At 36.3% G+C, this 16,783-nt stretch overlaps 1 protein-coding gene across 1 annotated transcript in view; it reads right to left on the bottom strand.

The window, feature by feature from the left end:
* Positions 1 to 739: 739 nt before the first annotated feature.
* The window catches only part of LOC111072102 (tubulin polyglutamylase TTLL5), a 42,441-nt gene continuing 26,397 nt past the window's right edge, over positions 740 to 16,783 (bottom strand). Inside the window, exons 2-5 of the mRNA XM_022363739.2 lie at positions 7,526 to 7,571; positions 3,098 to 3,874; positions 2,818 to 3,031; positions 740 to 2,747 (exon numbers count right to left, since the gene is read on the bottom strand). Coding sequence (XP_022219431.1) covers positions 999 to 2,747; positions 2,818 to 3,031; positions 3,098 to 3,874; positions 7,526 to 7,563 — 2,778 coding nt within the window. The 5' untranslated portion in view covers positions 7,564 to 7,571 and the 3' untranslated portion in view covers positions 740 to 998. The remainder of the gene's footprint in view (positions 2,748 to 2,817; positions 3,032 to 3,097; positions 3,875 to 7,525; positions 7,572 to 16,783) is intronic.

Raw genomic sequence — 16,783 nt, 5'->3', positions numbered from 1 at the left:
ATATGGCCTTTTTTATATCCCGCTAAAAATTAAAATTAGTGAACAAAAATACGTTTCTTAAAAAATGTAATAAAATATAATCGCAACAAATATTTCCTTTGTTTTTTAATTCTTATTTTAAATTTGTTCATTAGATTAGGAAAACAAAAATTTTCTCCTAGCTTGAGTACTTTTTGTGAAAAATACATTAACCTTTGCTTTTTAAGCACGGTTTTCTAAATTTAAAAAAAAACAGACCAGAAAATAAAAATGGTCTAACTTTAAACATTAATTATAAAATTTGGGTTTGAATAGCTTCATCAATTCCTAATTGAAGTGTAACAAAAGTTTGGCCAAATTCAACAACGCGATATCCGACTTGACCACACTACACAGAAAACGAAACACTTAAATTTGTGTACAAAATTTACATCAATTTTTTCGCACTTCAAAAACAGTCCAGATCCAAACCAGAGACCTCTCACCTACCGTTTACTTTTCTTAAATGGAAATTGCTGACCTTCAAATATTCACAATGTTTACAAGAAAACAAGAACAATTTTTCTCTGCACAAACAGAGTTTGTTGCCAAAATAAACAAAGGATGGCCAATCAAATCTGTTTTTATATTTTAATTCAGTGTGGAAAAATTTATAAAGGTTAAATGGATTATGAATTCGGCATGAGGACGATCGTAAGAAAACACGTCAGGTATTATTAGGTATTAGCATGATAGAGAATAGTGAAACCTTGAAAGTTTAACCGAAAATTATAAACCCTTCAGATTTCGAGAAACAATTGGTGCGTTTCGCATTTATTTTTGAACTTTTGATTTCATATATCTTTGGCGTACAAAGTATGGCTTAAGCAAAGAGGTAAATATGATTTTTTATCATTGTGGTTTGTTTTATAATTTAATTTAAAAGTTGCTTTAATTTAATAATTTTGAATACCAAAATAGTTCGACTGGCTTACCACCATATCCTTCATCATTGATAAGTAGATTAAACAAAAAATTATTCAAAATCGCCTTGAACTCCTGGGCCTTATAGATATATCTTGTACATTTTCATAATCCTTGTCAATATTTCTGAAATATCCATCATATTTGCTAACTTCTCTAGCTATACCCGAAGATGATACCATCGACGGAAGAGCTCTTAAAAACCCATGCAAGCCGGACGGAATGGGTGGCGTAGGTGGCACTGATAGCCCACAGCGATTATATAAAAAGGGCATAATTCCAGTAACATTAGTATGTAGAGTGAGCACTGCTTCTAAATCCGACTCTTGAGCGTGCGTTAAAAATTGATTATAAGCACTAGATGGTATCATACCAAAATGATCAAATGAGTCCACATATGCCTCTGTGTCTCTTTTATAATTTTCCAGAAAGTCTCCAAGAAGCTTAGCTACCATTGCTGAACGGGCTTTACTTATAACTTTTATGCTTTGAGTATTTCGAAATAATACAGGAGGTTTCACGGATCCTCCAAACTTGTTTAAAAATTTTAGAATAATTTTTTCATGATTGTCTCTGGGATCTTGGGTTAAGCGTCTTAAAACAGATTCCAGGTACAAACTGAAAGTTTGCCGCGCTTGAAACTGGGTTAGTTCCGAGCCAGTTCCAATTTTTTTAATCATCAGCTTTCGTTGCCTTCTACCTTCCTCTTCGGATTTCTCTACTGCAGGCTTCTTTACAAATGGGATTTCAGAACCAGTCTCCAAAGCTCGTTCGTATTGCTTAATACGATTTTTTTCTAAATTATTATCTATATCACTCGTATCATGGCAGTATAAATTTGAGTGAAGCATTTGGTTATAGTTATGCTGCATAATTAAAGTTTGGAATGTCTGTCCTTGTACGTTTGGAGTAGAGATCGGAATACCATTTGTAGAATCTAAAAAGTTACCATACCGCTGCATTGAGTCATCTGTAGGAAATATGCGTTCAAATCCTCCTCGACGGGAATATTGCAAGCGAGCATTTCGTAATATGCGCTGTTCTTCACCAGTTAAATCAGTGCTGACGGATCCTTTTTTTTTATTCTTTTTGACTTTATGCGGGCCACTGGGAACGTTAAGATTCCTTTGACAACTAGAACTGCGGAATCGCGACCATTTGCTGTCATAATGTGATCTCATTTCTGGACTATATGCTGGTATACCAACGCAAGTCAATAAATCAGCAATTAGACATGCCTTTACTTTTGTATCTAAGGGACTATCTACACCCATAGATGGCGAAAGATTCGCTTCCAGTAACCAAGGCTTAAGCGCATTGTCGATTAGAATATCAAATCCATAAAGTTCAAAACAGTTATTTCCATTGGGAACGAACATTCTGCATGCGGAAATAATGGTTTGAGCACAGGCAAGAATAGCTTTTATTATTAAATCTTCTATATTTAGCATTAGCTGATGAGTATCACAGCCCTGCATTTTGAGGTGCCTCAAGAGAGCCGATAATGTCCATTTATGGCCCACATCCTCATCTTGAGCATCTGAGGATCTTATGTAGTCGGAATGGTATTTATTGATGCTGTAATTGCAAAGATGCATACACGGATTCCATAGATTATCAGCGTGTCTATCGTATCTGACTGTGGCTAATCTTACAATACCCTCTTTGTAAAGGTAAATAATAAGAGGATCAAAAGATGTAACTAATACATATACTCGTAAATCACACTTGTGTCCATCAATACAAAGCGGGTCAACAATATACTTGGATACAAGCACTTGTTCATCCTGAGGAATTTGATCTGGCTGAAAATAAAAATAAATAAAAACCCGATAAGTGTGTGTGGTAACTATTGATCAAATATATTAATATTACCGAATTTACAATGAATATTCCTCTTCCTCTACTCGATGCTGCTGGTTTTACTATCCATGGGCCACGGTGTTTATTGTGCGCTATTATTAAGTCTCGTGATTCCAACGGAAGAATAAAAGATTGTGGCACAATGTCAAAATGTTTCATTCCACGAAGATGTTGCATACGCTCGATATTTTTATAGAGCCTATCTTTCCGGGTTAACTCGTAGGATCTAAGGAAGAAAAATCATATTTATTTCAATTATTTTTTTTTTTTGCTTCATTTTTTATAGAATTACCTAGGGAAATGGTTGACTCTTTGATACGGGGCTAAATTTCTTAGTATATCCAATTTCATATGAACCCCAGTCCATAGCAAATTGAAATTATTATCACCCTCAACTTCTCTAAGGCCATGCACATCAAATATCTTTCTTAGCAATTTTGTTTCAGTTTGAATAAACTTATAAGTGATTTTCAGTTTATATGCCGGCATAACAATACCACATTCTTCGTCGTCCTCGGTAACACATTCATCTTCCTCACTTGCGCTGATGTTCGTTATTGATTTGGTAGGTGTTGTGGAATCGTAACCACTTTCCTTTCTTACAGCTTCTGCTAAGTCAGTTATTTTTTCATTCGGATTCTTTTTTAGCTCCCGAAATTTATTTTTTATATTTTGTGTGGGTTCCTCTCCTTCGCTTGACATAGACGCATCGCTTGAAGAATACTGCTTATTGATCTTTTTTGCAGTGCTTTGAAAGTCCGAAGTTTGATTAATATTGACAGAATTTCTAATGGATACATAGATCTTTCGCTGTTTTGAACCGCTCAAGGCATCGTTACTGCAAGATGGTAGCGATAAAGAACTTATATCATGTTCACCTTTTCGGCACACAATAGTTTCCTCCATATTAGATCTGCTCTGTGACAATACTGGCGATGAATAGCTTTCCGATAAATTCTTTCTAGTTTTTGGATTGAGTATGTTTGTTCGAAACACCAGAACTGCTTCCCTTGAACCCATTCTTCCACTTGTAATCCAATCATCATTTTTTTGAAATTCTAAACTTTCTCTACAATAAAACAACATAAAGGGAAACATATATAATTAAAAGTCAGGTGGGGAAAATTTTGTTTAAGAAAGAAAAAAACCGGCTTCGGGGACCAAAGCTTTTAAACTGTTCTAGTCATCAGGAATAAAATTAAATCGAATTAAAAAAAACTCGTGTCAAGGTGTTTGTGTAAAAACTCTTTCCAAATGGCTCGACCGATTTATATCTATATTTAATAGGGGTGCGAATAGGCTATTACCCACCATTTTTTATCCAAATAGTAGAGTAGAATGAACAGAAGAAGAAATTGAACATGAAAACGAACATGTGCGCGTGATCATGTAGCATTAGCGTGAATCTCAATAACAAGACTCACGAGATGAACGAAATCAACAACGAAAATTTCAACAAAGACAAGCACGCCGGTACATAACTGTCAGGATATGGAACACATATGTATGGTACATCGAGTATTAACATATGCTTCCTTTCTTCGCCTCGCATTCGAGTAAGAGCAAGATTTTGAATATTCCGGACGTCCGAAAGTGCTGATTAGTGCTGTGGATTAATAATGTCCACTTTTTCATGCGCTCAAGCATAAACATTAGTCAAATGGTGTGTTGAACATAATGCAAAGTGCAACGGCGGCCTGCTTGGCTCTTTGGTACAGTCTGTTTTGGCTCGGGAATCGACTTGAACCCACTAAGTCGGTTAGTATATACGAATTAGAGCCCTCCATGAACGGGCATCCGAATCGATTTGGAGGCATTTGGTGTTCGCTTCGTCCGATCCGTTTGAATCAGCTTTCTCATAACTTTAAGACGCTCGCTCATTTTTACTGTTTCAGATCCGAACAGTTCGCTTTTGTTTCTCTCTCACTCTCCGCTTAATTTTCTGGTAGAGAGAACGAGAAAGCAATACACAAATTTACTGGTTTTGTGCTTTGCCCTCTGCCTGAAAATCGTTATTTGTGTGAGTACGTACGTTTTGCTGCTATACACTGAACCATTTTTTTCAGATTTAACAAGAGAATTTTCGTTAATGCGAACGGAAATTACTGATATTAATAATAAGGCAGTGCTCGGGTTCGGGGTAATTCGAATCTGACTGAAGGCAGGATTCGTAATGATTGAACGCATTGAAGGGGCAGTTATTTTATAAATCATGTGGATTCATGCAGAACTCGAAAACAGAATGCAATGCAAGTTTATGACTAATGTAACTTATATAACACTAGTCAACCCTAGTCAAAATTACTTTTTCTTATAGATTTCGGGGTCTAAAATATTTTAACGAATGTTTTTTTTTAAGGGTTTGGTTTTTTTTTAAAGAACTAATTTTTCTGGTAGATTTTGGGATTTAAAAATGTTTGTAGTACTTTTTTTTATGGTTTAATTTTTTTTTTTTTAAGAATTTTAAGATCTGGTATTTTTCATGTTTTTTCATAGGTAGTGCTTCTTTTCTTCACATAACTTAAGAATCTTATATCTGGTTGCAGTTCTAAAAAGCTGATAAATGCAGCTATAAATCCGACCCAGACACTTTGTGGCTGCAGCTTAACGCCTGGATGATATTAAGCTTTCAAATTCAAATTTCATAAAAATTTTAAAACTCGGGAAAAGTCGAGAGAAAAATAGTTCTTGGCATGCATTTTTAGTTTTAGATAGACGCATTAATTCGGCGTCGTTTAAGGTATTGTTCATTAAAATCTATGGATAAACGGTGGAGCTAAAATTCGTTAACCAAACCTCAAAAGTGAAAAAATAGACAAAAAATATTTTTTGGAAGGTTGCGGACCCAACTGCCAATTGAAAACAAAGCAAACCAAAAGGGGTTGAATTTTGGTACCTTAACGTGTTCCTTAGGCATTGGACCAGCAACGATATTTGTCAGTTGAATTATGAAATTTGAATTTGAAAGCTTAATATCTTCCAGGCGTTATGCTGCAGCTACAAACTGTCTGGATCGGACAGCATATAGCTGCATTTATCAGCTTTTCAGAACTGCAAAGTTCTATGCAACTAGATATAAAATACTGCAATTATATGAAAAATAGAAGCACTACCTCTAAAAAAAAACCTGAAAAAATACCAGATTTAAAAAAAAAAAAAAAATTAAACGATAAAAAAACAAAGTACTACAAACATTTTTAAATCCCGAAATCTACCAGAAAAAGTAATTTTGGTCCACAGCGGAAGGAAAAAGTTCAATTTTGTCGAGTAGTCTTTAATGGGATTGTGGTAGACGGCAAAGAAGACCAAGCATCTCTCAAAATTTAGCTTCCACTTGTCATGTGAGATGAGGGAATGAGAGGAAAGCGTCATGTATCGAATCAAAAATCAAATATACCCCTTTACTGAGCGTAGCGGGTATAAAAGGTCTGGCATCTGGCTTTAAACAGGCATTACTGGCTATGAGACTCCATCTCCGCTCAATTCCAACAAAACTCCAATATTTGTGTAAATTTATGTATAAGCCTGCATGAAGAGACAACCAAATCAGCTCGCATCCTTTGGTCACTTCGCTCACCTGCTTAGCTTTGCCTTTTGTCTAAAACAGCGATGCAAAAAAGATGGTGGTGGAGCCCAAACAATTCCTTGAGACTTCTGTAAATAATCCTCCACCATTGTAAAGCAACAAGTACTGCTCCGATGGGGCTAACATAGTCGTTCTTCAAATAACCACTGGAAACTGGGTTTCTTGTTAGAAGACTCAAGCTTACTCCTACGAGAAATATGGCAAACTACAAAATATTTGCACTTAATTTTACTCAAAAATTCCAGCTTTGAAACTCTATTTAACCACTTTTCACAACTAATAGATAGATAGATTCATGTTAGGATGTTTGGATAACTGTGTTCAGATTCATGTGATTTCACACTGAATAAAGTTTGTTCCTAAATTTTGCCACGCCTTTACAAGGGACGAAAGTCTGTGATATCCAACATTTTAAAGATACGAGAAAGCGAAAAGCGCTGTATTGTAGCGAATGACCATATCTACAAGATTGCCAAATATGGATCAGCTCGGATGATTATTATAGACCGAATGAAGATATTAATTTTCAGTTGCTAATCCCATCCCCTTCAGCGATGCAGCCTCTGTCGGAGGAGATGACTGACCGAGTGCGTCCACAGAAGCGACTCACACTTTCCTTCTCATTATATCTACATATCTTATATGTCTGGCTACTAGTCAAGCTATTTGATTATTTCCTTCTCTGCGTTACACACATCCACTTTTACCACAAATACAAAATAACTCTTAACTCTTTTTGAGTACGGGTATAAAAATTGTAAACTATTATCTTTTTAAAAATTAAACAAATTATAAGCTCACTTATACACTGACTGAGTACGCATATAAAAGATGAGTCGCGGACACTGCGACTCACAACGTTCCCTCTCGCTTATAAATATCTGACGCTAACATCTAACATCTGACGCAGCCCGATTTAGTTATCGATACATCGGAATGAAATTTGTTACACATAACAGAGGCAACACAACACTAAATTGTGCGCTTACAGGTATATGACACAATAAAACATATCGACAAACATTTTCGAAAACGGCAGTACCTTAAAACGAAAACAAACCGTTTTAGTTGAAAACGCAAACATAGGTGAACGCCGCCGGATTTAGATGGTATTTAAATTGATGTACAACTTACGCGGAATTTTGTATCGCTTCACATAGTGAAGAAGGCATCGTAAATTCTGAAACATATAAATAAAAATGTTAAAAATTTTCAGAGTTTTAAATAAATTTGGCATGAGATATATTTGAGCTTATGATTAATGTACATGGTTAGGTAAGGTAGAGGCTGTGTCAGGCTTACAAGGAACCTGACCAGTTTCGTCCCGTTGTGGTACCGCTTGGATCTTTTTCAATTCTTCCTTGTGAAACGCGGTGTAAACAGTTATCCAATCTGGAAGCTGGATTCAACCGTCTCCTCCTCTTCCTCCTCTCTACAGAAACTATGTTGCCTTCAAACCCCTCCTGTCTAATAACAAATTGCTAAACTATCTCAGGAAGAGATTTGCGGCAGTTTTCCACGGTGGCAGAATTGCATGAAATCTCATTTAATGATTTCATCGCATCTTGGCTGTCGCTAAAAATGTTTAATTGAGTTGCTGAAACGGCAACTGCTTGAGTCTGGGATTAGGGCCCCTTCCGAGCCTGATAGTCCTACGTGCCAGTCTTCTCTATGAGAGATCACTATCTGTGTAATACTTTGGAACGCAGCAATTAGCCAAACACTTGGTTAAGAAAGCGTCGCAGCATGAGCTCTACCTTTGACTGGATGTCCGATGTCTCTTTACTTTACTCTTACCATGTCCGCGTTAAAGTTCATAATATTCTTTGCAACCCTATAACACATAACACTATGAAACAGTGAAAACTTTGGCATCGAACGTGAGGCACGTATCCAACATCAGTCCCAAGGTTCTTATTTTATCGAACTTGATAGCCGATACATTTTTTATACCCGTACTCAAAAAAGAGTAAAGGGGTATATTAGATTTGTGGTAAAAGTGGATGTGTGTAACGCAGAGAAGGAAACGTTTCCGACCCCATAAAGTATATATATTCTTGATCAGCATCAATAGCCGAGTCGATAGAGCCATGTCTGTCTGTCCGTCTGTCCGTCTGTCTGTCTGTCCGTCTTGTTGAGCGCCTAGATCTCAGAGACTATAAGAGCTAGGGCAACCAAATTTGGTTTCCACACTCATGTGATATCACACTGCTACAAGTGTATTTCAAAATTTCGCCCCGCCTCCTTCCGCCCCCACAAAGGACGAAAATCTGTGGCAGGCACAATTTTAAAGATACGATAAAACTAAAAACCTTTATCTACCAGATTGCCAAATCTGAATCAGATCGGATCATAATTACAGAATGAAGAAATTAATTTTCTGTTGCTTCCCCTGCCCGCCCTCCCGCAAACGATATCACAACTCATTTTCCTTCTCGCTCGCACACTCTGCCGCGTTCAGTGCGCGAGCAACCCCTAGCGGAGGAGATGTAGAATCTAATTGGAACATGTACAATCTACATGTTAGATGTAGAATATACATTGTATATGTATATGTAGATGATAGCATATGTAGCAAAAAAATGTAAAATGTAAAATTTTTTTTTTTTTCGAAATTCTTAAAAATCATAAGCTCAAAAATGTATATACTGACTGAGTACGGGTATAAGTAGAGTCGCGTCCCCAGAAGCGACTCACACGTTCCTTCTCGTATTTTTTTTGGTACTGATCATGTTCCTTCGGCCTTAAATTTTGTTGACAGTTACTTTAACCTAATACCTAATATAAGGTAATGATATAGGTACATAACTACCTGTTCAGGTCAAATGTTGACCTTTATTTTTTCACAACTGCTGGTCCCCACGAATTAGATCTTGTCGCGACTGCGTAATCATATTTTAATAAAACAAAAGTAGTTGCTTCCCCCGGCTCCTACAGCAAGAGACCCACTACTCATTCTATTTGTCGCTCGAACACTCTGCTTCTGTGAAGATGTAGATTCTAAATGGTACATGTATAATCTACATGTTAGATGTAGAATATACATTGTAGATGTAGATGTAGATATCAGATGTAGCAAAAAAATGTTAAATGTAAAATTTTTTTTTTTGCGTTACACACATCCACTTTTACCACAAATCTAATATACCCCTTAACTCTTTTTTGAGTACGGGTATAACAAGTCGACCTCGATTGCTTTGTTTTTTTTTTTAATTCTTATTTTTGGTTAACGAATTTTAGCTTTAACGTCTCTTCATAGATTTTAATGAACAATGAGGCCAAAGTAAAAAAGTCGTAAAAAAAAACAAAATGTAAGAGTTATGTGAAAAAAGAGGCGCTATAACTAAAAAAAAAAACAGTTAAAAAGAAATTAATAAATTTAAAATTCTTCAACAAAAAAAATATCATCAAACAATTTCTAAGCCCCAAATATTTCACGAAAAATGTTGGTTTCTTTCACAAAAAATCTTGGTTTGTTTCCTTGAGGAAAAATCGTGTCGGGTAGTGCAATCGAATCAAATAACTTTGAAAAACCAAAATTAAAATCGACGTCGCTCAGTAGCTCACGAATTCCCTATGCACTACATTAAAATTCATAAGGTTTAACGTCGCCCATCGCGTTCAAATCATATTCACCAAATTTGTCCATTCTCCTCTACAGTAATTTGTCACTGTCGAGCCTCAGTCAAAATTCTTCAAAGTGCATGTCAAGATCAATTTGCGAGTGTTTGCGAGTTAATTAAGAACTATGTCATCAATTACACTAGTCAACACGACATTTAGGCTGTGGCCCAAAATGACTTGTTTTTTGTTTAGTTTAGTTTTTTTTAAGAATTTTTTTAAGTCTGGTATTTTTTTAATGTTTTTTTTTTAGAGGTAGTGCTTTTATTTTTCACATAACTTAAGTATCTTATATCTGGTTGCATAGAACTTTGCAGTTCTGAAAAGCTGACAAATGCAGCTATAAATCCGATATTGTATCTACAGCTTAAAGCCTGGAAGATATTAAGCTTTCAAATTTCATCATTTTTTTGCGGTATTTTTTTGACTTTAAAAACTCAGGAAAAGTCCGAAAAAAAATCTTGGCATGCATTTCAGAGCTGCAAAGTTCTACGCAACCAGATATAAAATACTTAAGTTATGTGAAAAATATAAGCACTACCTCTGAAAAAAACCATGAAAAAAAACAGCTTTTAAAAATTCTTAAAAAAAAAATTTAACTATACAAAAAAATAAAGTACTACAAAAATTTTGAAATCCCGAAATCTATCAAAAAAAGTCATTTTGATTCACAGCGCAAAGAAAAAGTTCAATTTTGTTGAGTAGTGTAATTTTTTTTGCGCTGTTTTTTCCTGAAATTTTTATTTTAAAAACTCAGGAAAAGTAGAACAAAAATATTTCTTGGCATGCATTTTTAGATAGACGCATTTTAAGGTATGTTTAAGGTTTAAGGTGTTTAAGGTATCGTTTGTATGAATCGATGAATAAACGGCCAAGTTAAAGCCGTTTGACCAAAACGACTACGGCTCAAAACTCATTTTATCTGAAAAAATACGCAAAAAACGCATTATTGTAGAGAATGACCATATCTACCATATTGTCGAATCTGGATCGGATCGGATAATTATTTTAGCCAGAATGAAGAAATTAATTTTCTGTTGGTTCTTCCGCCGCCTCCTGCCAGAGACCCGCTACCTATCTCTTTCTATCTTTCCTATCTATCACAGCTGCAAATGCTGTCACCTGCAACAACACTAACATATCTAATAAAACATCAATAATACTCGGACTCGGATAAACAACAAATGCAACTGAAACTCACAAAAACGCTCTCATCCCAGCACTTTCCAACAAACTAAACATCATAAAATGCTTAGCCAGCCCAAGGTTCAACTGCAACACCCACACTCTCCTAATAACAAATGCAATACCTATTTCTAAAAAAAAGCTACTATGGACTACAAATTTATGGACACACACAAAAAAGTAACCTAAATAAATTAAACTCCACATTTAACTCTGCAATACGAATAACACTAGGAGCATTCCGCACTATCAAAAACCAACTATATGAAACAAAAACACCAACAATATAACCAAAACGAGATCACATAAAAAATAAACTCTTTAAAAGACAACCCCATTCACAACTTCACAAAACCAAAGAGCACCAACTATACAACGTATAATAAAAGAATGTAGTCACTATAAAATACCCTACCAACACAAAAGAATCCACAAATTAAAACCGCCTTGGCAATTACAAAAGAATCCAAAAAATACATCACTACACATCCACACCAAAAATAACACCACCCGATATATACCAACAATTATTTAACGATATAAAATACAAACTAAAAACCACAAATTTATTTACACGGATCACAGCACAACTCTATTACAACATACGCAAACACAACAGAAACATATATACATAGTTCAACATGGAAGTCTACCAACTTACTCCTCAACACAAACAGACGAAATTATAGCCATCCTCGATGTGACAAAATTAATCACAAAGAAGAGAGCTAAATTCGTAATCTACAATCGAGGCAATAAGCAACCAGCATCCATCCAAACAATCCTCATAGCACATAACCCCAAAATAAAAATTCTATGGACCCCGGGGCACAGAAAAATCAAAGGAAATTAAAGGAAATGAATTAACGTTAAATATGCCACTTATATACCCCTAGAACACAAACATAAATGACATTAACAGATCTTTAAATCACCAACTAACCAAAAACACAAACAGCCTACTCACTAGATGCAGTACTTGGTATAGAATTATAAATACCAACAACACACACACCATACACTACTCAAATTTACCACAGCAAACAAACAAAACGACTCGACCAAATAAAAATCAGCAGACATGGTCATTCTCTAAAATATTGCGTTTTCAGTTTTATCGTAAAATTTAAAATTATGCCTGCCACGGGGCGAAATTTTGAAAAACACTTGTAGCAGTGTGATATCACATGAGTCGGGAAACAAAATTTTGTTGATCTAGCTCTTTTAGTCTCTGAGATCTAGGCACTCATCAAGACGGACATGGCTATATCGACTCGGCTATTGATGCTGATCAAGAATATATATACTTTATGGGGTCGGAAACGTTTCCTTCTCTGCGTTGGACAATCCATGAATTAGGCTACAAATTTACCCTCACCCACCCTGTTCTCTAGATTTAGTCCCTAGTGACTGTCTTTTGTTTTTAAACCTCAAAAAATGGCTCGGTAGAAAAAGATTTGAGTCTAACGATGATCCTATTTTTTGGAAGGGACAAAAAAATGGCGGAAAATGTATATTGAGCTTTAAAAAGATTATGTAGACAAATAAAAAATAATAGTTAAAAAAAAAGTATTTTTTTCTTAGATGGGTCGACTTTTTATCAGAACGCCCTCGTATGTACATATAAAGAACTCTATAGTCGATGGCCCTGGCAGCTAGCACTATTAAAAACACATGTCGGACTTAGCAGTGCAAGCGGTTGCTGACACCGCTAGATGTAGATGACAGATGCATAAAAAAAAAACATTTTAAATGTAAAATATTTTGGCCCATTCCTAGCCATTATACCCAAGCGAGTACAGAAAAAGACAGACAGAGAACTACGGTTGTTATTATTGAGCTTTCTTCATTGGTTCAGTAAATGTTTGGCTCTGTAAAAAGGGTGTTGCGTTATAATTGGACAATTTTAAGAAAAATATTCGTTTGTTTGTTTATATACGCACAGCCCAAAGTCTATTAAATTTCAAAAATATTTTTTTGTACTTTTAATTTGAAAAGTTTAAAATTAAGCCAAGTTAAAAAATTTAAGATCACTAAAAAAAAATTCCTCGAAATAGCCAAAAGTCCTGTATGACGCCCCTTTGTGCCATTGTACCAAACCAAAAAATAATATTAAAAGAAAACAATGCGTTTTTTTGTAATGATATTATATTTTTTTTGAGTTTCTTATGTTCCTCTTACTGAAATAACATAAATAAACACACTCGGCTCTTAATGGTTTAATATTTTACATAAATCATAAGCTCACATATTTATAAACTGACTGAGTACGGGTATCAAAGTAGAGTCGCGGCCACAGCTGCGACTCACAACGTTCCTTCTCGTTAAAAATTGTTTCAGTACAAAAAAATATCGTCGTAGCAAAAACTAAAAACAATATATGTTATAATAACATGGGGAAGATCAAAATTCTGCAATGAAACCCAACATTGGAAAAATTAAACAAATCAAAAATTAAATACGTAAATCTAGCTATGATTAAAAAGCCGTTAAGAAAATTGTTCGATAGCCGGAAGAGGGTTTTACATCAATATATATGGGTATTACTTTTTCATCTATCGTAGTTTACCGATCCGTCTCTAATTTCGTAATAGAAAAAACACATCAGGCCATCCTGTTCCCCAAGACAAGTGCCTCCGCTCTATTTTTAGGTACTCCTTGTTAAACGGATGTCTAGGATGTCTCAAGCGCTGCGAGGAAGCAGAGCGGCTGGTAAGTGCCCAGGCCCAAGGAGCCCTTGGGAACCCTGGCAGATGGCGATACCCAAATGTGAGGATTAGATTCGATTAGAATAATAAATAAACAAAGCCTAATTATTAAAAAAAAAAATTAATCATGAAATTCGCTCAATATTTCAATACGCTCAATACTTTTACGAAAACATGTTCAGATTGTAGGCGACTATTTTTTGTTGCAAGTGGCGAAGCTTTGAACATCGATAGGTTCTGAGCGGATTGTATTTACTAAGTCGCGAAAGTAAGGCATGCATTAAAGCAGGGATCGGCCCGCATACACTCTCATGCTTTAGTGCGTTTGTGTGCGAAGACAACAGATACGAATATGTTACTTATTTCTCTGCCGCTTCGGAAGACGAGCAATTCTCTGTCGAGCCACACGAAGCTTTTATGCCGACTGCGCTGACCGAAATTCACAGTCCATATGACTCTACCGGAACCTGCATTAGAGCCCTGCATGAATCTACATGATTCATAAAATCAGTATTCCCATGCCCCTGCAATGTGTTTGATCATTACGAATCCTGCCGCCTTCAGTCAGATTCGAATCACCCCGCCGACTCACTAAAAACCGAGTCCGAGCATTGCTGAAATTAGCTAGCTTCTTTCCCAAGTCTCAGAATTGACTCAAATCATGCTGAGGAATTGGGCGAGCGATTCGAAGTTATAAGAAAGCCGAATCGCTGATTCAATCGGATCGGTCGAAGCGAATACCGCATCCCTCCGAATCGGTTGCCCTTTCATGCAGGGCTCTAGAATGCATCATAGGCGTTTACCAGAACTCAAAACATGATGGATGAAATCTATCTATCCATCGTGGTGAACGCGCCAAATGTATCATGTATCCAGAAAATGTTCGTACTATTTTTAGTATCGTAATATATCCATCATTTATCGTAGGCATTAGAGTCATCAAGAGTATACGTATTTACGTTTCTGGCCTAACGATGAAAAAACCAACATTGGTGGTTGAAAACGGTTCTATCGGTTTGAACATCGCTCTCCTGGAAGTTGAAAGTAAAAGGTGGGGTGAAAGTAACCTTCTTGACCGACAAAATGCGCTGGTAGCGCAAAAAAATTATTGGTGAATATGGTCCAGGGCTCGGCACGGCCCATCTAATGGGTATAGGAAAGGGCGCTGCTGCCGCCCACATACACGTGTATTACAGTGGTTGGCATCAATACCATCTTCCGTTTTTCCTGCTGTCTACGCACACAAACGCATTGCAAACCATGTGATTGCAATACAATACGCAATACAGTGATTCTCCTTCTTTTTTTTTTTACCAATTTTTGCTTTTGAGCTGTTTGGCATTATGTTGCGTATGGAAAAAGACTATTTTCGATCTCTCATAAAACATAATTTTTTAAGAGTAAAAACAGCGAAGGAAATCAAACAAAAATTTGGTTAAATAATATGGGGCTAATACTCCTACCGATTACAACGTAAAATATTGGTTTCGAGAGATTCGTGAGGCCCTCCTATTCGGTTACCCAAGAGAATGTAAAAAAAAAAAACCAATATATGATCGGAAAGTGAAGGTGCGCGAGCTAGCAGATACCACACGGATTAGTACTGAGCGCTCTTATTTTGGACGAGATTTAATGACTCCGGACCAAAAACGCGAAAACGAGCGCACTTCTAAAGTGTTTGGCCATTCTGATGAAGAATCAGGCGGACTTTTAACGTCGATGGTATTAGTTGATTAAACTTGGATTCAGAAACTGCTCCATAAAACATAATGAGTACAAGGGCTCCGAAACGGCCGAGGGAGACTTAATGGGTCGGAAAGGTCATAGCGTCGGTTTTCTGGGATTGCCATGGCATACTCTTCTTGTATTACCTCGAATAAGGACTTTATTTCACTATTAGAAAATTCAGCTCGCGAGAGATCATCTGCGTCGCGGAGAAGTATTTTGAAGATCTTTCGGAAAACTACGTTTCGCACGGGAAAAAATTGGAAGCGATGGAATAAGTGTATCAGTGTATTTTATTTTTTCATTCCCAACTTTTCATCCCACCTGCTTAGTATCTCTAAAACAAGACTTAATCAGCCTCTTTCGGCGTCAAAAACATTGAACAATCAATTTTTTGTATAGCTGGGAACAAAAAGATCCCATTCGATGTGAGGACATTTCTGCAAGGCAGATGACCCCTTGATTCGATGTTTCGGATGCTCAACAACTCTGTTGAGTGGGGCGATGTGTGAGAGGTCGGATTGTGGTATTAGAGTACAATCCGTATTTGTAGGTTAGTTTTCCACAATTATCGTAAGGCCATAAAATAGGTTTTTGCCACTCAGAATTTATCTTCCTACATTTCTCTATCAAAAAGGTTGTGAAATCACCAGTTGCTGTTGACAAGTTCCCGACCAAACAGGCGACCACTTGATTGAAAATGGTTCGTTGCGAATGCTTTTGTCGTAATTGGTATGCGTCACTTATGTAGATGCTATACCTAGTTTTTAAACCACCACGATCATATTTTTATATAGTTTTCTTACAGCAATCGACACGAGACCCTTTTAAGCCGATTTTTCAATTGTGTGGGATCCCACGCGAACACACCTTTTGTACAACGAGGTGATGGGTGATGATCGATTGTTTCGCGCATGCTTCCAACATGGTAGAAAATCGTGACACAGAAATGTGCATGTGCTAATTTCAATTTCAATGTCATGTGTTAATTTGAATTTCTATGTTATTTCGAATCCGCGGAGTCTGCACATGATGGCTGGATCTTTTTGGCTTAAACGAAGTTTGAATCACCTCTTGCAAAAGGACTTCTGCGAGGCTGAAATCAATGATCATATCAATTTACAAGCCATTCATCCAACCTGACCTATCTAAT

The sequence above is a fragment of the Drosophila obscura genome, unplaced genomic scaffold (assembly GCF_018151105.1).
Source record: "Drosophila obscura isolate BZ-5 IFL unplaced genomic scaffold, ASM1815110v1 contig_192, whole genome shotgun sequence".
Taxonomy (NCBI): Eukaryota; Metazoa; Arthropoda; class Insecta; order Diptera; family Drosophilidae; genus Drosophila; species Drosophila obscura.
The sequence above is the reverse complement of the archived record's forward strand: the minus strand, read 5'-3'. Positions and strand labels throughout refer to the sequence as shown.